General features: G+C 48.3%; 1 protein-coding gene across 1 annotated transcript; it reads left to right on the top strand.

Moving 5' to 3' along the window:
- The first annotated feature begins 2651 nt into the window (after positions 1–2651).
- COPS3 (COP9 signalosome subunit 3) lies at positions 2652–19884 on the top strand. Its single transcript, XM_043472501.1, has 12 exons — positions 2652–2811; positions 4445–4574; positions 6689–6801; positions 6885–6934; positions 8877–8969; positions 10144–10323; positions 12407–12547; positions 13899–14072; positions 15982–16068; positions 18244–18357; positions 19243–19323; positions 19570–19884. The coding sequence occupies exons 1-12, from the start codon at positions 2757–2759 to the stop codon at positions 19621–19623; spliced, it is 1272 nt and encodes a 423-aa protein (XP_043328436.1). The 5' UTR covers positions 2652–2756; the 3' UTR covers positions 19624–19884.
- The last annotated feature ends 375 nt before the right edge of the window (positions 19885–20259 follow it).

Genomic DNA, 20259 nt, shown 5'->3' with positions numbered 1-20259 from the left:
GGACCTTAGTTCCCCAACGAGGGATCAAACCAGTGTCCCCTGCATTGCAAGGCAAATTCTTACCTGCTAGCCCATCACGGAAGTCCCCCAGCTCTTTCTCACCCTTCTGAACTTGGAAGCATTTCCTGACCTTCCTCTACCCCATCACCGTGTTTTATTTTCTTCATAACATGTGCTAACTCTCTGAAAGTATTTCATTTGCTTGCTTAGTGTCTTACTCTTCAACCAGAACTTCATGTCAGCAAGAACTTTCTGTTTAGATCACAGATACATGCAGCCCTGTCCCTGCATCTGGCACAGGGTTGAACACAGAGACAAAGTAAGTGTGTTTTCAAAGAATGAAAAACAGAGCTTCCCTGGTGGTACAGTGGATGGGAATCTGCCTGCCAATGCAGGCGACACAGGTTCCACCCCTGGTCCAGGAAGATCTCACAGGCCGACGAACAGTTAAGCCCATGCACCACAACTACTTGTGCCTGTGCTCTAGAGCCCATGCTCCGCAACAAGAGAAGCCCCTGCAATGAGAAGCCTGAGCACCAAGACAAAGAGTAGCCCCACCTCGCTGCACCTGGAGAAAGCCCTCCTGCAGCAACAAAGACCCAGCACAACCAAAAGTAAATAATAAAATCATTTTTTTTTTAAATGAGAAAACAGATGATTGAATGTGGCATCTCCATTCACTTCTGTGGCTGTTTGTTGTAATGTGTGTCTTATGTAATTGCCGGGTTTTATACATGACTAGCCTTTAAAGAAAAAGGGAAAATATATTCAAGGTTATCCCTGTAACCATGTCTCTTTCAGTCATTTTCACTCTTGAGAGGAAGAAAGAAGGGTGGGATGTCTCTTAGCAGTACTGAAATGAGTGTGATTTTATTTTTGGCTCCTCTTTACCGCATCCAGGCCTTCTCAGACTTCAGTGTGCATCAAGGTTACCTATAGGACTTGTTAAACTCAGACGGCAGAGCACCACCCTCAGAGTTTCTGATGTAGTAAATCTAAAGTGGAATCCCAGAAGTTCCCAGGTGGGACTTAGCTGGTAGTCCAGTGGTTAAGAATTACCTTGCAATTCGGGAGACCAGAGATGGAACCCTGGTCAGGGAACTAAGATCCCAAGTGCCACAGAGCAGCTAAGTCCACGCACCAAAACTACTGTACCACAACCAGAGAGTCTGTGCATGCATGCCTGCTCAGCTGCTTTAGTTGTGTCTGTGCCTGTGTGACCCTATGGACTGTAGCCCACCAGGCTCCTCTGTCCATGGGATTCTCCAGGCAAGAATACTGGAGTGGGTTGCTGTGCTCTCCTCCAACAGATCTTCCCGACCTAGGGATTGAACCTGTGTCTTTTAGGTCTCCTGCACTGGCAAGCAGGTTCTTTATCACTAGCACCATCTGGGAAGCCCCAGAGAGTCTATGGACCACAAGGAAAGATCCCACATGACACAAGGAAGACCTGACACAGCCAAATAAATCAATCTTAAAAAAGTTCCCAGGTGCTGCTGCTGCTCTTGGCTGGGGATCACACTTTGAGAAGAGATCCCACTAAATAGGCAAAAAAAACACTGAAGTATGACTAGTCCAATTCAGTTCAGTCGCTCAATCATGTGCGACTTTGCGACCCCATGGACTGCAGCACGCAGTAGCTGTGGCTATTTTGAGTTATAGTAGTGCTTAACTTCTCTCGAAACTGCTGGCTTTTATTAAAATCCATGTATATCCATGGAAATGTATCCTATAATTCAAAATATTTGTCCTCTGTTTGAGGACCAAATGTGGCCATAGAGCATACAGGGACATCTCCATCCTAGAGTATAAGCATTAAAGTCACTCATCCATACATGTCATCATCTATACATTCATATATACAAATACATCCATTTACTTCTATCGCTATATCAACATACAATTATTACTATTATATTTCATGTCAACTGACTACTGGAATAGTTTCTTAAATGACTCTCTGAGGTTATCCACGTGAAGCCACTCTTTTCCAAGTGCAAGTCTGATCATGCCACTCGCTTGCATGAAACCCTCCATGGCTCCCCAATCTTCTCAGGGAAAAATCCTGTAGCTTTAACATGGCTTACTTGACATGGCCCCTGTTTATCTTGCAGCCCCATCTCACATCATCCCTCTCCAGCCATAAGTGTTTTACGTAGTTTATCGTGAGAATTTTACAGATGGGGAAACAAGGCAGCGGACAGCCAAGGAACTTGCCGAGAGTCGTGGAGCTACTAAGTGGTAGAAAAGGGACTTGAAGGCAGGTTGCATTCCTGGCTGGACAACTACTACCTGGCTGGAAAAGCCTCAGGGAAGAGGTTGCGATTAAGACAGGCGGGTTCCCTGGGTGGGGAAGATCCCCTGGAGAAGGAAATGGCTACCCACTTCAATATTCTTGCCTGGGAAATCCCATGGACAGAGGAGCCTGTTGGGCTACACAGTCCATAGGCTCGCAAAGAGTCGGACACGATAGAGCGACTGAACAACTAGGCGTTCAGTTCCTTCCTTTGCCCACCATCCCTGTTAAATCCAGGGAGCGACTTCACGTGTGCACAGAATGAAGACGGAAGGGAAAAAAACCTGCTTTCCGGCGCGGGCATCCGCAGAACCGGTTCCATGGAAACCGTAGCCGGGTCCAGGTAGGTAGATCTCGCGGCGCTTGAGCGACGGAAGTGACGTCACCGCCCTAAGGCCCTCCGGTGGGTCGCCGGCCCTCGTCCCGCGCGCGCCGCCTCCGCCGCCCGGCTGCCGGGAACATGGCGTCCGCCCTGGAGCAGTTTGTCAACAGCGTCCGCCAGCTCTCCGCCCAAGGTGAGGCGATGGGCGCGGGCCGCGAGCCTGCGTCCGGGCTGCGGCGGGGGTCTTGGCGCTTGGGCCGGGGCAGAGGAGCGCGCGAGATGGGCGACCCCTTCGCCCAGGCCCCGGCCTCCGCCCCCTGCCGTCGGAGCTCCGTCCGTCTCGCCTTCCAGAGGCCCTTCCCGACCTGGCCGCGCGGCCGAGCCCCTCGCGGCTGGCCGCGCTCGACCCCCGGGGGCCCTGGCTCCCGGCTCCCTCTTGCGGGGGTGGAGTTGTGGCCGCTGTGAATTTGCCCCTAATTTTCATGCCTTTGGTTGGTTCCTCTCATCGCCTGAGTGTCGTGCCCTGGGCCCAGAATTAAAGTAATTGGCCGCTGTCGTGAGGCCACTTTCCTCACCCTGTTGGTTCATCTGTGAAATAGAAACGTCCGGACTGCGCGGGGTTGTCAGGGGTGAGCGGGAGGAACCGTTAAGGTTGCAGGAGCCGCGTGACCTTGCCCAGGCACCCTTCTTTCGGGAGTCGCGTCTCCGGGTGTAAGCACCCAGGTGCTGCCCGCCTGGCTGCCCCGAGGTTGATTTGGTGCCGGGCGCTGCGCAGCGCAGCGGTTCTGTCTCGTTTCTCTCCACACTGGTAGGAGTTAGGGTCAGCGGTGAGGCTAGGAGTCTCTGGGAGTGAGGAAGGCATTCACTCGTTTGTGCCACAGACTCTAGTTTCTGTTTCCCGAAGTACCATGAGATTAGAAGGTGTGGGAAGTCCTGTCTCAGTAGGGCTTCCCAGGTGGCTGAGTAGTAAGGAATCTGCCTGCCAATGCAGGAGATCCCCTTCGATCCCTGGGTCAGGAAGATCCCGTGGAGGAGAAAATGGCAACCCACTCCAGTATTCTTGCCTGGAGAGTCTCATGGACAGAGGAGCCTGGGGGCCTGCAGAGAGTTGGACATGACTGACTTTAGCTGCTGAACACGCAAGCACCTGTCTCAGTCACTTGGTGACTAACCAAACAACTCATTTCCCAGGTCCAATTTTCTTACTTACAAAACAGAGCCGGGGCGAGCTGGTGAGCATCAAGCAGGATCGCTTGCCTGGAAGCTTCACACACATGCCTTGTGCAGGCTGCTGCTGTAGGAGCAGGCTGCCCAGCAGAGACGTGCAGGTCACTTTCCCTGCCTCTGGCTGGTGTGCCTCACGCTTCCCGAACAGACCGGTGCGGGTGTGGAGTAAGGGCTGGAGTAGAGAAGGAAGGGGGGCTGCTCAGAAGATGATGGGGCGTGCAGACCGGAAGTGACCGGCGTGGGAATGAAGGCGGAGGGGAGAGGACAGAGTCGACTGAGAGGCTGAGGAGTGAGATGAAGTTATAGCTGGTGACATTTTGGATACAGAAGGGAGATGAGTTGGTGCTGATGGTAATGTGCACTCTGCTGGCTTGGGGCACTGGAAGTGGGAGTGCGAAACCTTCAGTGGCCAGAGGAAAGTGGGAAACTTAACACTGAGACCGAAGGCAAAGTCATTTGGTGTCTCTGGCCCTTCTGGGTCCTCATCTGAAATGAAGGAGTTGGAAGAAATCACCTTTAGGCACCTGCAGGTCTGAGGTATGACATCCTTTGGTCTGGTGAATGCTGTTCTGAATGGTAGTGTCGTTCTTGTTTTCCAGGGCAAATGACTCAGCTTTGCGAACTGATCAACAAGAGTGGGGAGCTCCTGGCGAAGAACTTATCCCATCTGGATACCGTGCTCGGGGCCCTGGACGTCCAGGAGCACTCCTTGGGCGTCCTCGCTGTCTTGTAAGGGCGTCTTCCTTCACAGCTTTGTGCTCGCTTAGCGTCAACACTGCACTCTCTGGCTTTGTTTGGTGTAGGAAGTAAGCCCTGTAAATGACAGTGAGCTCTTTGGCACAATTAAAGTCGTGTTGTAACCTCATTGCAGCTAATCATTGCTTGTATTTTTCGTTCTGCTTTATTATTTTTTAAAATTCTTAATGTTTATACAAATTTTGAAACGTAGTTTTAAAAAAATGAATGGTGATCTCAGTTGTGGCACTGTAGTTTGTGTTTATCTGAAAACTTTCATTCGTGTGATCCATGGGATTCTCCCCATTTTCTGAATTGAAAAGAGGAAAAAGTGGCAGGACAGGGCAGGAGGCTGAGCTGAGTGAAGTTCCAAGTGATCCGGAGCACCCTGCAGAGAAGTTTAAGCTGGTTTAAGACCAAGTTAAACAGACGTTATTCCAGTTGGCCTTTTGAACTCTTGTGACTCTATGTACTTGACGGTTGATTTTTTTTTTTTTTCTCTTGATGTTTTAGTGTCATAGGTTGGGATTTTATGGTTGTTGTGAAAGTTGAAATAATGTAGATGAACTGAGAACAAATTGACTTGAAGTGAGGGTCTGGCTTCACTTGAGCTGACACTCCTGAGACAGGGGTGTGTCAGGAGGAAGGTGCTATCAGAGCCCGAGGTCTAGCCTGTGCTCGCAGGTTGGTGGTCAGTGGCTGCTGTGTGTCTGAGTGTAAATCTTTAGAAATAAATGACGTGCAGGATTTAGCTCCTCTGTCGTACTTGCAGCATCTTGAGGACTCAGTAGCCGCTGCTTTAGATGGCACACACTCCGAACAGGGCCTCTGCTGTGGAAACTTCTGCCGGCTGTGGCTGGCAGATAAAGATTTCTACTGGCTGTGCTTTCTGATTAAAAGAACAGGTAGCACAATTTGTACCCACTTCAGGTTATGCTGATGTGTGTTTCAAGTGAGATGATGTATGTGAAAGCTTTCTGAAGCTATAAGATGTTTGACGTTGTATGTCAGTTAGAGGAAACCTGGGAAGAACCCTGACCTGGTTACCAGGTTCCCTGGGTTTGAATCTGTGTTCTGCTGATTATGAGATGTGGGGTCCTGAACTGTGTATTTTTGTTTATAAAGCGGAAGTCACAGTGCCTTACTGACCTATTGTGAAGCCCAGATGAGGTTGTTTGGACAGATTTTGATCATTGGAAAGTGTAATTACTGATGTCAGGTGGCATTGTGATACTGTATGGATGGAAGTACAAGTTGAAAGATGGAGAAATTGTTGTTAGGTGATAACACCTGTTTCATTTTTCTTGAAATGAGTTTAAACCATTCAGTGTTTTCTTTTTTCTTATTTTTGTTGTTGTTGTTTGTTTTCTTTTTTAAAAAGAAGAATTTGAAGTTTTCTTGTAAGTGATATGTAAGTGGTGGTGGCTACATAATTTCTCCCCAGAAACCTTTCTGCAACTCCCTCTCGGTGTTCATGGTGGCGCCTGGTGGCACCATCTGCCAGGTACCTCGGGATGGGTCATCTGAGTTATCCCTCTTCCAACCAGTCCACTCCTCTGGTCCTGCCCCACAGCTAGTCCTCCTCCCCTGGGTCTGGGGCAGCACCATGGCTGTGAGCCACTGCCGTGGCCTCCAGCCAACCTGTAGCTTCCTCCCCGTCACCCTTCAGTCTGTTCTGCTCAGGGTTTCTAAGTGAGTAAGCAGTGCTGAACGCATTGGAGTGCAAAAGGAAAGTATTTAAAAATTTTGGGGGCTACAAGTTTAAGTTTCGTTACTTTGAGTATTAAGTGGCCTGATATTTGACCTCATTTAACAGAGTTTTCTTTTTTTGAAAGTTGCTCTCTTTTGGATGTTTTTTATTTTTTGCCTTTTTGCTCCAGGTAAAAGTTGTTCTTTAAGCTTATTTTTTTTAGTCTCTATTTGTGTTTATCTTCTGTGTCTTGATTATGCAAAGAACCAGGCCAGCAGAATCCCATAGATTCTGGTTCTTAATTTTTAAAAGTATCATGACTCCTTTAACTTCACAGAGCGTTGGAGGCAGGATGGACTTCCATATTTCCTACCATGAGGCCCCAACCAGGACCAGTTGGTTCTTCTCTGTGTTGTAGGTTTGTGAAGTTTTCCATGCCCAGCGTTCCCGACTTCGAGACGCTGTTCTCCCAGGTTCAGCTCTTCATCAGCACCTGCAACGGGGAGCACATCCGCTATGCGACAGACACCTGTAAGGGCAGCGCCTTTTCTCCTCCATGGATGTGTTCTGCCCTGTACTCACTTACATCTTCAATATTTTGTTATTGTGTCTAGTTGCTGGGCTTTGCCATCAGCTAACAAATGCACTTGTGGAAAGAAAACAGGTAAGAATGTTGTTTGAGTATTTACAGTTTTGTTTCACATGTGTGTAACCTGTGCAATGCGCCGAGCATTAGGGTCCCAGCCTCGTGCTGAGACCCTGATGCTCAGATATATGTGATGGGTGTGGAGAGCTCAGAACGTCTCCTGGGGGAGCTCTGACCACAGGACAGGTGCCTCCAGGGTGCAGCTGCTGCTTATGTTTGGAATGGCCCTTCTAGTGCTCTTCATGTTATAAAATGCAGATTTTGTTTGTTGGTTAAACCTTTTGTGTGTGTTAGTCGATGAGTTGTGTCCACTCTTTGCGACCCCTTGGACTGTAGCTCGCTAGGCTCCTCTGTCCATGGAATTCCCCAGGCAAGAACACAGGAGTGGGTTGCTATTTCCTTCTCCAGGGGATCTTCCTGACCCAGGGATAGAACCTGCATCTTCCACATTGCAGGTAGATTTTTCACCATCAAAGCCACCAGGGAAGCCCTTCTTGTTAAACCTTTTAATTTGTAATTATGACCTAATTTTCACTTTATAAGAAGTTGTTAGGTTGGTATAATTAATTGCCATAAATGCCCTCCACCTGGAGTCCCTAGGTGTTGGTATCTTCCCTAACCTGCTCAGTCTTGTCTCCTTCCTTTCTGAGCCACAAGAAAGAAGGTCACAGCTATGGTCCCCCTTACACTGAGAGCTCAGTGAGTGTTTCTTCAAAACTAGGCCAACTTAGAAAGTTCCCTAATGTCACCGCAGCATGACATCAGAAGACAAACATGTATAGAACCCTTTAACACATCTGACTTCGTTATGCTTCGACCAGTTGTTTTTGCTAATGTCTTTTGTAACAAAAGATAATCTCGGATCACAGGTTGTATTACATTATTGTGTCTCTTTAGTCTCCTTTATTAATTTTTTTCATTTAACCTAGCTCTGTATTTCCAAACAAAGAGTTTAGCAGTATTAATTTGTAGTGTTGTGTCTGAAACTTTGTCATGTTATCTGTCTACAAAGAAGAAAGGAAAGTGAAGTCACTCAGTCATGTCCGACTCTTTGCGACCCCCATGAACTGCAGCCTCCCGGGCTCCTCTGTCCATGGGATTTTCCAGGCAAGAGTACTGGAAGAGTACTGTGGGTTGCCATTTCCTTCTCCAGTCTTTAGTCTCCTTTAATCTAGTGAAGTCTTTATTTGTTGTGATACTGACACAGGTTATGATTTGGATGTTTCTTTTTGATTTGAAATTGAACTTTAAAAGACTGATGGTGTGAAAGAGCCTGAAAACAAAGACTCAGTTGATATTTTGTAGGTGCACTACCTAACTGTTGTTTGAGGGAGATGGTTAAAAACATCCAATCAGTCTTTACTGAGGAAAGCTTTCGAGTTCCTCCCCTCCTTTATGGTCACATCTTCTCCCCAGAAGCTGATTGCACCTCATGTGATTCTCGGTCTTGTTATTCACGATCAGGGCAGGAAAATGGTCTGTTTGTAGCTTGTGGTATTGCTTTCAACAGTAATTTACCATCAGGTAAGAGATGTTGCTGAAGAGAATTTACAGGTGACCCCCCAGACTGTCCTGCAGGAAAGGGCCAGCATCCATGTTCTCAGTTAAGTCTCCTAAACACGGGTCTGTGGTTAATGATTCGGAAAATTGTTGTTTGTTTACCTGTAAATATAATGAACTGTTGAGAATGTAATGTTGCTTTTGATTGTTGATCTCCGTTGATTAGAAAAAGCTTTCTGATTTTAAAAAGTTGCGCTAATTACTCTAAATATGACAGTAAACAGCCTAAGACGACACTTTTTGACTGAACAGAGACAGAAGTTTCTCCAGAGGCTGTGGGAACCCCCTCCTGTCGTTTAGAGGAGCCTGCCTATAGGGTTACTTTCATTTGTAAGGGACAGCCTAGGACCCGGCATGCCGCCCCCACTGAGGCCCTAACTGACAGGCCTTTTTCTGACAGCCCCTGCGAGGAATCGGCGTCCTTAGGCAGGCCATTGACAAGATGCAAATGAACACAAACCAGCTGACCTCTGTGCACGCCGACCTCTGCCAGGTGAGCACCAGAGGGTCACCCGGGTCAAGGTTGGACATGGTTGGGATGGCCCCATGTTTTAAGTGTCAGAAGCTACACTATTGCTGGAAGGGAATGTTGGGGCTGCTGACCACCAGCCATGGGCTGCCACCCAGCCAGTCAGTGTGATGTGAGAGCAGGTTGGGGTCGGGGGTGGTGCTTGTGATCCTGACAGCACTGCTAGTAGGAACTCTGGGACCTGAGAACCAACTGGTGACTTCTACACCTGAAGATGTTACTTGTTTGTTTATTTTGTGTGACTCGAAACCCAGATGGCAAAGGAGGAATATGTGTAATGAAGCCTGCCTTTACCTGCTCCCTCGCCACCCATCCTTCCTTGCTGGAGGAGGCTGGAGTTGATCATTTCTCCTGCAGCCCTCCAGAGACAGTTTAGGCACACACCACACCAGCAGATACCTGTTTATTTTTGTCTCTCTAGTTTAAACACAAATAGTAACAATCTATACAACCTCTTTTTCTTACATACTGTGTCTTGGAGATGATTTTGTGTTAGTGCTTTATAGCCACAGAGAACTCCATACTGTGGGTTTAGCCAGTCTCTGTGGGGTATCCAGATTGTTCCCTTAATGAATAGCATGGTATGTGGATTATTTCAACCACATCTTCTCACTTCACATGGAGATGTGCATTCTTTTCTCTTTTTTTCTTTTGAAGCACTTTTGTGGTGGAAGTGTGACGGGCACACTGTAGAGTTTATGAGTCTTAGGTGTGCAGGGTTTGCACCCCTGTCTGCCTGGTTCCACTGTCACCTGGGCCTGAGGGCTCTGCCGGTCCTGCTTTCTTGGGCTGCACATTCTCTGCTCATAGTCAAGGGAGTCAGAGCAGGCAAGGAGATACCTGAGAGGAGCTGTGCCCGTGCCGCCAGGGCAGCGGAGAGCAGAGCCTACACTTGTGCATCTAGAGATGCCCAGGTTTTGCTTCACTTGTGAGCTCTTCGTGTCACAGCTGGTTAGCCTTTTCCAAAGAAATGCTGTTTTATTCCGAATCCCTAAGAAGATGGAAGGACATGTTGTTTAAATCATTCTAGTCAGTAAGATGTAAAGCCAAGTGTTTTCTAGAACTCTCTGGGTTTTCTCCTTTTGCTGAACTGTGCTGAAGTGCATGTGGAGTGATGGCTGCATGTATCTCTCCACAGCTGTGTTTGCTGGCAAAGTGCTTTAAGCCAGCCCTGCCATACCTGGATGTGGACATGGTGGACATCTGCAAGGAGAACGGGGCCTACGACGCCAAGCACTTCCTGTGCTACTACTACTATGGCGGGATGGTCTACACTGGACTGAAGAACTTCGAGCGGGCACTCTACTTCTATGAGCAGGTGGTCACTCCCCCAGCTTGGGGCGTATGTGTGGTCAGAGAGGCATGCCTTGACTGGTGGCAGGGGCCTGAGGCAGGGAGGGACTCGAATTCTCTCTGGTGCAGGTTGAGTCCTGTGTGTCTCTGGTTGTTTGTGGCTTCCTCTGTATGTGAGGAAGCAGTGGAGCCCAGTGGTCTTTGTCGTGTTTTCTTGTTCTGAAATGAGGTGTGAAGTTGGGTTAAGTTTTTTGCTTTTTTTTTTGGTCCATGCTGCGTGGCTTACAGTATCTTAGTTCCCCAAGCAAGGACTAAACCCAGGGCCATAGCAGTGAAAGCACTGAACCCTAACCCTGAACTGTCAGGGAATTCCGAAGTTTTTTCTGTTTTAATAAATAAAACACTCTCCTGGTTCATAATTCAGAGTATGTAAAGGAGTTCAGAGAAGAAAGTGCTTCCCCTCCACCCTTTTGTGTCTGTGATGAGATGTGCATTTCTGGAGGCTCGCTCAGGGCCTAAAAAGATAGGACTGGGTGGAAACAGTGTTTTAAGATGAACTTGTCAGACATTCAGAAGTTCAGTTTGATTTGGAGTGCACATTCTGGTAATCAGAGGTGCGCGAACCTTGGAGGAGCTCAAGAGTGTATCTGAGATTCTGTGCAAGCTTGTGCACACACCTGTGAGTGGGCGTGGCCTTGGTCAGTGGGACTGACCAGCACTGCTGGGGCCTGGGACAGGGTGACTGGAGGTGCTGCTGGGCAGGGGGCATGACTGATACCAGACAGACATCTTTTTTTACTGCTTTTCTGAAACATTCCAAAAGATATACTTGCTAGAAAAACAAAAAAACCCAACACCTGAAATCACACAGCATTACATAAAGTGACGAGTGAGAGCTGTCCCCACCTTTCACCCCGAGCACAGGTGGCCCTGATGCTCCCTGGCCCCCGGCGGGCAGGCTCTCCAGCAGGTTCTGCTGCTTCATGTGAAAGCGGTGCTGCCTGGGGTTCGTGCTTGTGTCCTCACGCTCTTACAGGAGTGTTTCTGTGGAATAACTCAGAATGGCCTTAAGGGCCCAGGGGCTTGAATTTTGTTTGGGACATTTGGGCTGATTTGGGTGATAGATTTGGATTCCTAACCTTCATGAATCCATGTGAAAGAAGGTAGAAAGGCAGCCACAGAAGAGGAGGAAATACTTGAAGGCGATGTTTCTGAAAAAAGACTCACATCCAGAATGTGCAGAGGTGTCAGAATTCAACAGTAAAAACCCTAAAGTTTTAGAACAGGTGACAGATTTGAAGTCAGAGCCATGGTGTGGCACCAGGTCACACAGCAGGCTCTTGTGATGGGGTGCTGGCTGCTGACAGGGGTGTGGGGTTCAGAGCCCTTATCATGGCCGGTGGGATGCTCAGTGATGTGGCCCCTTCGGAAACAGTCTGGCGGTTCCTCAAGAGGTTACACCTGAAACCTCCGTGTGACCCAGCACTTTCATTCCCAGGGTTACACCTGAGAGAAGTGACAGCAGACACCCACCTAGACACACACATGAATGTTCTCAGCAGCGAGAGCCATGTGGCCAGACACCCACCAGCTGAGGTGGTCTCTTTATGTGGAGCACCATTTGCCTGAAACATAGAATAGGTTGTGACACAGGTCACTTCAGCGTGTGCCCTGGAAGTGTCACGGTGAAGCTGCTCACATAAGACCCTGTGAAGCCATTTATGGGAACTTCCAGCACTCCAATGGTTAGGATTCCATGCTCTCACTGCCAAGGGCCTGGGTTTAATCCCTGGTTGGGGAACTAAGATTCCGTGAGCTACACAGCACAGCCAAGAGTGGGGGAAAAAGCCATTAATATGAAATGTCCAGAGCAGGCAAGTCCTTGAACAAGACTTGAAGTGGAGGAGTGGATGCTGGTATGGGCAGTGACCCCTGCTCAGCAGGGTTTCTTTTTAGGAGGGTGAAAATGTCCTGAAATTAGGTAGCGGGAACAGTTGCAATTTGGTGATCATGCCAAAGCCCAGTCGTCATTAAAGGCAGTGACTGGGTGTCAGTACTATCTTGCTAATTCATGCTCTGTCCTCATTCTGATGTTCCTCTCCACCCAGGCCATCACCACGCCTGCCATGGCTGTCAGTCACATCATGTTGGAGTCGTATAAGAAGTATATCCTGGTCTCTCTGATCCTGCTGGGCAAAGTACAGCAGCTGCCGAAATACACCTCTCAGATTGTGGGTAGATTCATTAAGGTGAGCTTTCAAAACAGTGATTTCTCAGCTGACATGTTCTGTTGCTATAAAGCTGTGGTGATGCATAATTCTGTAATCTATGTGACTAGACTTTTCTGGCATCTTCAATTAGCAGACGTTCTCGACGTCGCCTGGGCATCTGGCAGGACCCTGACTGTCCTTGTCCGTGCCCACTGATCCCCTGATGGGGTGGGGTGTTCCCGGGAATCTGCATGCATACTGTTGCTCTGGGTGGTCATGGCGTAGGGGTTTAAGGTTCTGATAGAGCGTTGCTGGCTCTGTTGGACTTGAGCTCTGACTAGGTGCTGGGAGATCCTCTTAGACCCAAAGCTTTGCTCACTGAGCTGCTATGGTTTTCCTAAGGACTCAGCCCCAGGACCACGTGGAGAAATGATCTCCTTTTTTATTTTCTCGTAATTCATGCTTATTTTAAATTGATGTCACTATCATTTGATAACAATTTTGTGCTGACCCTTCTTGAACAAAACTCAGAGTTTCAGGAGGGCAGTTTGAAAGTCTTCCTGATGTGAAGGTTTCTGTGCTGTCATGTTGAGCGTTGCCCGTGTCCTTCAGCTACCTGTTGTGGTTCTTGGGCTCCCGGCTGCCTGTCACAAATGGGCGTGTGGGGGTGGGTGAGAGGCCCTCGGAGCCCGTGGAAGAGTGACGCGGGTTTGGAGAACTCCCGCAGGTGGCCCCCATGGCCCTGGAGAGTGACCTGTTCCAGGAGGAGCACTTTCGTAAGTGGGGTCCTCATGACTCACCTCCTTCACAAGAGCTGCGGTTTGTCTGCAGGGTTAACGGAGTGGTGACGAGGGCTCAGGCATCAGGGTAGGGCTGCTCAGCTCCGCTCGCCGGCTCCTGCAGCCCTGCCCCGTGTCTTACAGGGAAGATGAGGAGCCGTATCGCCCGGGTGGTGGACATAGCTCTGCTCTGAGGGGCCCTCAACCCTGGGGTCTCTTGTTCCCCCGGAAGCAGTCAGTTGTCCCATGGCACTTGGTGAGGCACGTGTGGAGCAAGAGGGGGCTGAGAAGGGTGGGTGTTTGCCTTCTTTCTTCCCAAGGTGGTTTATCTGGGACAAGTCAGGAGCTGCCTGTGAGAAAAAGGCCTGTGGCCGTCACTGAATGCAGGCTCCAAGCCTGCTCTGTGCTACACAAGGAGCTCCATGGTAAACTTCTCTCCTTGGTCTTGAAAACTAGGCATTTGCTTGGAGTAACTTACAGTTTGCTGGGTAACAGTAAGGCACGCTGGACCTCCTTGCTCCACATTTAGTGCCATGTTTCCTTTTGCGTCTCACACAGGCTCTGTTCTGCTAACTGTCGAATCTGGTTTCTTCCCACCTGCACACCTTTAGCCTCTTAGCAATGCATACCACGAGTTAGCGCAAGTGTACTCCACCAACAACCCCTCGGAGCTCCGGAGCCTGGTGACCAAGCACAGCGAGACCTTCACACGCGACAACAACATGGGGCTGGTGAAGCAGTGCCTGTCCTCTCTGTACAAGAAGAACATCCAGAGACTCACCAAGGTGCAGTCCTGTGGCCTCCAGAGCCAGGCTCCATTCCCCTGGCCTTGTTGGCACTGAGGCAGCAGCGCAGGGTCCCAGCCGGTCCTTTGGGGACTTTGAGGGGTGCCTTTCCAGGGCTAGTATGGGGTATTTGAGAAGAGGAACAGGTGAAGAGGAAGTGGGGAGGAGACGTGGCTGCTCTGGGAGGCAGACAGGTAGCTGAAGGGAGGGAGATGGCCTGGGCAGATGCTAAGGGTGCAGCTGTGTGGCCCGGGACCTCACAGCAGGCTAACCCACCCGTGGGCGCTTGGCTGGTGCACTTGAGCTGGGGAAGGTAAGCCAACTGTGTAGTTTTAATTTTTTAAGATGAAAATAGACCCAGTGGCTTTTGATGTTGGAAAATATTCTTATTATCAAGTGTTAAGACTGTCCAGGAAAGTGTAAAAAGAAAACAAAGCTTTATGTGAGCCAGGGAGGTGGAGGTGTTCACTGCAGGTAATGGGAAACCGGCAAAGAACAGCTGCAATAAGGGGGGAGGGGGCAGCTCTCCCCCCGCCGAGACACAGCCCTGTGAGGACGCAGTGGACGAGATGGCTGGCTGCCGGGCAGCCGGGGGCACGGGATTGTCACGGGTGCTCAGACCTGCTCCTCCATCATGTTCTGGGGACATTTCTCTGGATCCGTCTGCTCCATGTGTGCGAACACTCCCACTGACAGTAACCAGGATCATACACTATGTGCTGTTCTATATCCTCTCTTCTGGTTTCTATGGCAATGTAAACCTGTATCACAGTGACTGTACATTGTGCTTTGTTGTACAGATGATCATAACTTTCTCAGCCAGTTCTCTTCTGATGGACAGTCAAGTGGAAGTTTCTTACTTTGAAAGGAAAAATGTTCACCTTTCTAGTCCTCACTGGTGCTAAACTACCTAGATACTTCTTAGAATTCACAGGAGTTTCATTTGGGAAGGAGGTGCTACTCTGAACTAAAGTATATATAGAGTTTTTTTGGTCATTGGCTTATCAAGAATTTTCAACATCAGAATCTTAACAAGGCCTGCTTTGAGAATGCATTGTATTTACAGCTGGCTGTTGTAAATATTGTCAGCTGCCCAAAAAAGGGGGCTCGTTTAATTTGTTCCTGAAAGGCATTTTCATCAGGTCCCAGGCAGACCATGATAAACACTGGTTTCCTTTTAACCCTCAATGTGTTTACACATTCTGACTTTGAATTTTGAAGGATGAATCTTTTTTTTTAATTTCATATTATTTACAAGGTAATATATTTACAATACAAAATGCAGAGACAGAAAAATCTCCACCTAGTTCCTATACTGCAGCTGGCTTTTTCTTTCCCAGAGGCAGCACAGCATCACTGCTTCCTGGGCATCCCCGCAGAGAGTGTATAAGCACATGCATTCACACGTGTGTGTGCTGTCACACATATGCACATTTTCCTTATTCAGAGATGTGAGCCAGATATAGGCCCTGTTCTGTGCCCCTTTTTACATTTAATGATGTGCATGTCTTCAATTTCAGCTCATAAAAAGCATCCTCACTTTGTAAGGTTTTTTATAGTCATGTAGGAGTCCATTTGTGTGGTTTCCCTGCACTCAGCCAGTCCTCTGCTGACAGACATCTGGGCGGTTCCGACCTTTGCCATCACAGGTAGAGCTGCAGCGAGCAGCCTGGCACACATGTCATTCTAGACCCAGAAAGCACGTGGAGGGTGTTTTCCTAGAAGTCATTGCTCTAGAAAACTGATGCTGAAACCTTAGCTCATCCAGTTCAAGTCATCTTCGCAACAGAAAGCTAGCTTGTACACTCTTGGGAAGCAAGCGTTCAGTGACTTAATAGGAGTCTACACATTTAGTAGAATTTCTCTCCAGTCTGTTTCTACCTGTGATTGATTAACTTCTGAATTTCAGACATTTTTAACACTGTCGTTACAAGATATGGCGAGTCGCGTGCAGCTGTCCGGGCCTCAGGAGGCAGAAAAGTATGTCCTGCACATGGTAAGTGTGTTTCTGTTTTCAGAAGTTACTTAGTGGAGTTTTGTCCTTGTAAAGGTTACTGGTGTTCACTGTGGGAGACTTAGAGGAGGAGGCAGGGCCCCCAGTGTCACCACTGTGGGTGATCTGTCAGCTTCCTCACAGTTGGAGTTTTCCTGGGACGTGTGCACGTGTGTCCCGCACAGTCGTGTCCTGAGGACATTCTTGGTCATCACAGCCAGGGAGTGCTGCTCATGGCAAGCAGAGCCGGGTCCTGCACGCAGGGGATGCTCCCACCGCAAAGAATTCTCTGGCTCAAAACGTCAATACTGCCAAGCCTGAAAAATCCTGTCCTACCGTGTAAAATTTATGAAGGCAGAGATTTTTGTTTTTAAATAAGATTTTATTTTTTTATAGCAATTTGAGATTCACTACCAAATTTAGGGCAAAGTACAGAGTTCCCAGTCCCCACACACAATCATAACCTTCCCTGATCAGTATCCCCACCAGACAGGGCCGTTGTCATAGCTGATGCTCCTCCACTGACAGGTCTTCATCCAAAGTCCTTAGTTTACATCAGGTTTGATCACGTGTTGGACACTCTGTGGGTTTGGATAAATGTGCATGGACATGAATCTGTCATGACTACATCGCGTGGAGCATCCACTCTGCCCTATAGATGCCCTGTGCTCTGCCTGTTCCTTACCACCCCTCCCACTACTGACCTTTTCATTTTCTCCAGTTTTGCTTTTTTCACAATGTCATATGGTTGGAATCATACAGTGTGTAGCCTTCTCAAACCAGGTTCCAGCCCTGCATCTGCCTAGAAAGGTTATTTTTATCCTGACTTGTAATGTCCCATTTTTAGCAGTGTCGCATCTTTGAGCTTCTTATGAAAGGGAATGTATAGCATATGTACTCAGATGTCTGGCTGCTTCTGCTCAGCATCACAAGCCCCATGCACACTGTGTTGTGTGTTGTTGCAGCCTGCTCACGTTCAGGGTTGCAGCATTCCATGGCATGAGTCCATCAGGTAGACACGGGGTGGTTTCCTGTTGTGGTTTTTACAGAGCTCGCTGCTGGTGAACCTGGTATGCATTTCCATTAGGTGTGTTCTGTCCGCTGTGAGATCCTCCGTGTGTTCACAGAGTCAGGGAGTCACACCTTGTGTTTGGTTGTGTTTGGCTGCAGGCATTTCATTAACTAGGACCACATCCCCCAGGCTGGAGATAGCAACCAGCCCAGGCAGCTCAGCTCCACCATCCCAAATGGAGCGTCACTGCTGCTGGGGCATGGTGTGTCAGGAATGACAGCACCCTTTTGGGATTTTCTCTCGGCTGCTCCCTTTTTAGCTGCATGGACAGGATTTGGCTATGAGGATCAGTCAACTTAATCCCCCGTTGTTGATGCAAGTAAAAAACGTACACCTTGAAGCTGCCTTGGAATCAGCATTGGCAGGAAAATTTTCTTAAAGGACCAGAGGATAATTGCTACTGGAGTGAACCAAAAATTTGTTAGGGCTTTACTTTTGTAAAACACAAGGACGATTTCAATTATATCTCATAGAAGTTGTCTAAAGATTCAAGGGTGCTTCAGAATATCTGTGCCAGAGAAGCCAGACACATAGGACCACACACTGTCTGACTCCACTTACATGAAACCTTGGAACAGGCATGCGCACAGTGTGGAGAATACACAAGTGGAGGTGGGGCTTGAGAGGAGGGGGCTGGGCAGTGCCTAGGCAGACGGGGCGAGGGCCCTGGGTGGCACTGAGATCTTTTGACGCTGGTAGAGGTGGTGCCTGTGCATCACCGGTGTAGGTGAATCTACTGAATTGTTCCCTTTAAAATGGTTGACTAGGGGATGTCCCTGGTGGTCCAGTGGCTAAGTCTGTGGCCTACTCTGCACCGGGAGCGGGTTCAGCCCTTGGTTGGGGAACTAGGACCCTGCAGGCCACATGGCACAGTCAAAGAAAAGGTTAACTCACTTTATGTGGACTTTACTCCTTAGTCTCTCATGGTGCCCTGCACATATTAGGTATTTAAGAAAGAGAAGAGAGTTGAGGAGACAGGTGGAGCCTAAAACACTTACAGATTGATTTACTTATTGCTCTCTGTGATTTCCCCTGACTGCGTTGAAACACCACTTATTCACATAGTGTTTTGGGGCTAAACTATTTTCCTGATTTCTCTTTTATAGATAGAAGATGGCGAGATTTTTGCAAGTATTAATCAGAAGGATGGGATGGTCAGTTTCCATGATAACCCTGAAAAATACAACAACCCTGCCATGCTTCACAACATCGACCAGGAGGTAACACAAACGCCAGTGCTCTGGGCTGATGTCTGTGATGTTACACTTGAAGTACTGCTTCTGTGTTCCAGGATAATTTTAGTTTTGAATATAGGTAGTTCCCAACTAGTTTCTAAGAACATCTTATTTCCTAGAAAGTTAATTTCAAAATTTATAACCCGATTGTCTGGTTATAAATAAATGGTAGGTTAGCATCCTTGTCCAGTTTGTCAGAGCCTCCTTCAACTCCTGAAATGCTTGGAGAGTACAGTGTTTCAGTACAGTTTCATGTGTACCCAGTAGCCACTTATACTGTGGAGCCTTCAGTAACTTGAATCCGGAGTCCCAAGTCAGAAGGTCAGAGGGTAGCAGGCAGCGGGGAGGAAAGCTGGCCGTGGTTCCTGCTGGGCAGCAGCCATGGGCCAGGGAGCCGCTGCCTCTGCACCGCGGCCCATGCTGCTCTCAGGGCCTCTGGGCGTGAGCTGGGCTTGCGGGGGCCAGCTGGCTTCTTAACCTATGACAGGCAAATGGATTCAACCAAACAGTAGCTTCAGAATACAAAAATCAGTAAGCCACCGGAGTCTCTTTTTGGCAATTCCAAATTTTTTTAAAACTCTGAAAGCTGGAAGTATTTTTTGTAACTCTTTTGGTGTCAGATGCCACCTGAAATGACACTTATGTCAACATTTTTAGGTTTCACTGCCAAAGATGGTCATGTGTTTAGTTTAATTATGGGGTGGCAGGCAATGTGCACTCTTTGTGCTGTTAACTGTCTGATCCCAAATTCTGACACCAGAACCTATCTGGCCCAAGGCTGTGACCTTGCAGCACCCAAATAGTCTAGGCTCAAAAGGATAAACTTGCCCTGAACCCACCTGCTCAGCCTGTCCACCTGCTTCCACACAGATGCTGAAGTGTATAGAGCTGGACGAGCGGCTGAAGGCTATGGACCAGGAGATCACTGTGAACCCCCAGTTTGTGCAGAAGGTGATTGGGGTCCCCTCGTTAACAGAAGTATGCTGGAGGGAGCTGGGTGGTGTCCCCGTAATAGAGAAGTTCACGGAGACGTGCTCATGGAGGGCGTTTCCACACTCCAGGCTGGAAGTGTGTTTAGGGGTGGGGGTGGGGGTCCTGGAACTGCCTCCCTGTTACACGGGGTGATATCCTCTGGGGCTGCTGGTGGGAAGCTCTTGCCCGGGCAGGCAAGTGCACTGTCTCCCGCCTCTCTCCCAGAGCATGGGGTCACAGGAAGATGACTCAGGAAATAAGCCGTCCAGTTACTCGTGAAGCCGGCACTCATCCTGAGTCAGAGGAGCCATTGCCCATCCCTGTGGCCAGACAGGTGTCAGGAGGCGGCTGGAGGATCAGGCCCATCTCACCTGGACATAGACACAGTGCATTTTGTTTTGATGTCTTCAGTCCTGTGTGCTTTCAGTAAACCATTCTCTGTGAAGAAGGAAAACATTTTCAAACTTCAAAGCCTGTTGTGGGTTTATTTATCCTCAGATTAATGTTGTTGTTGCATTAAATCTGCCTTTTTGTTTTAAATTATTTGAACATTGGTTCGTTTTCTGTATCACCTTTTCCCTCTGAAAAGCTTTTAAAGAACATGTTCATTCTGAACAGATGTAGATTTTAGGAGTTGTTGGAAGATTTGAATCTAAAGTTGATATAAAAATAAAATAAAAAATAAAGTTGATATCAATTGCCTTAAAAAAAAAAAAGCTGAGAGGAGAAAAAACATCTGGGAGAATCTCCCAGGCAGAATCCAGTGTTTCAGAATTAAATTACCATGCATGTGAGCCATAGGATGCATTCTGAATTAAAGAGATTCCCTTGTAGTCTTGGGAACCTTCGTGTGTGTAGCGCTCTTCTGTTTGTGAGATGAAGGGCAAACTTGCCCGCTCTTTCTCTACAAGCATT

The sequence above is a fragment of the Cervus canadensis genome, chromosome 1 (assembly GCF_019320065.1).
Source record: "Cervus canadensis isolate Bull #8, Minnesota chromosome 1, ASM1932006v1, whole genome shotgun sequence".
NCBI lineage: Eukaryota > Metazoa > Chordata > Mammalia > Artiodactyla > Cervidae > Cervus > Cervus canadensis.
This window is presented reverse-complemented; position numbering and strand designations above follow the sequence as displayed.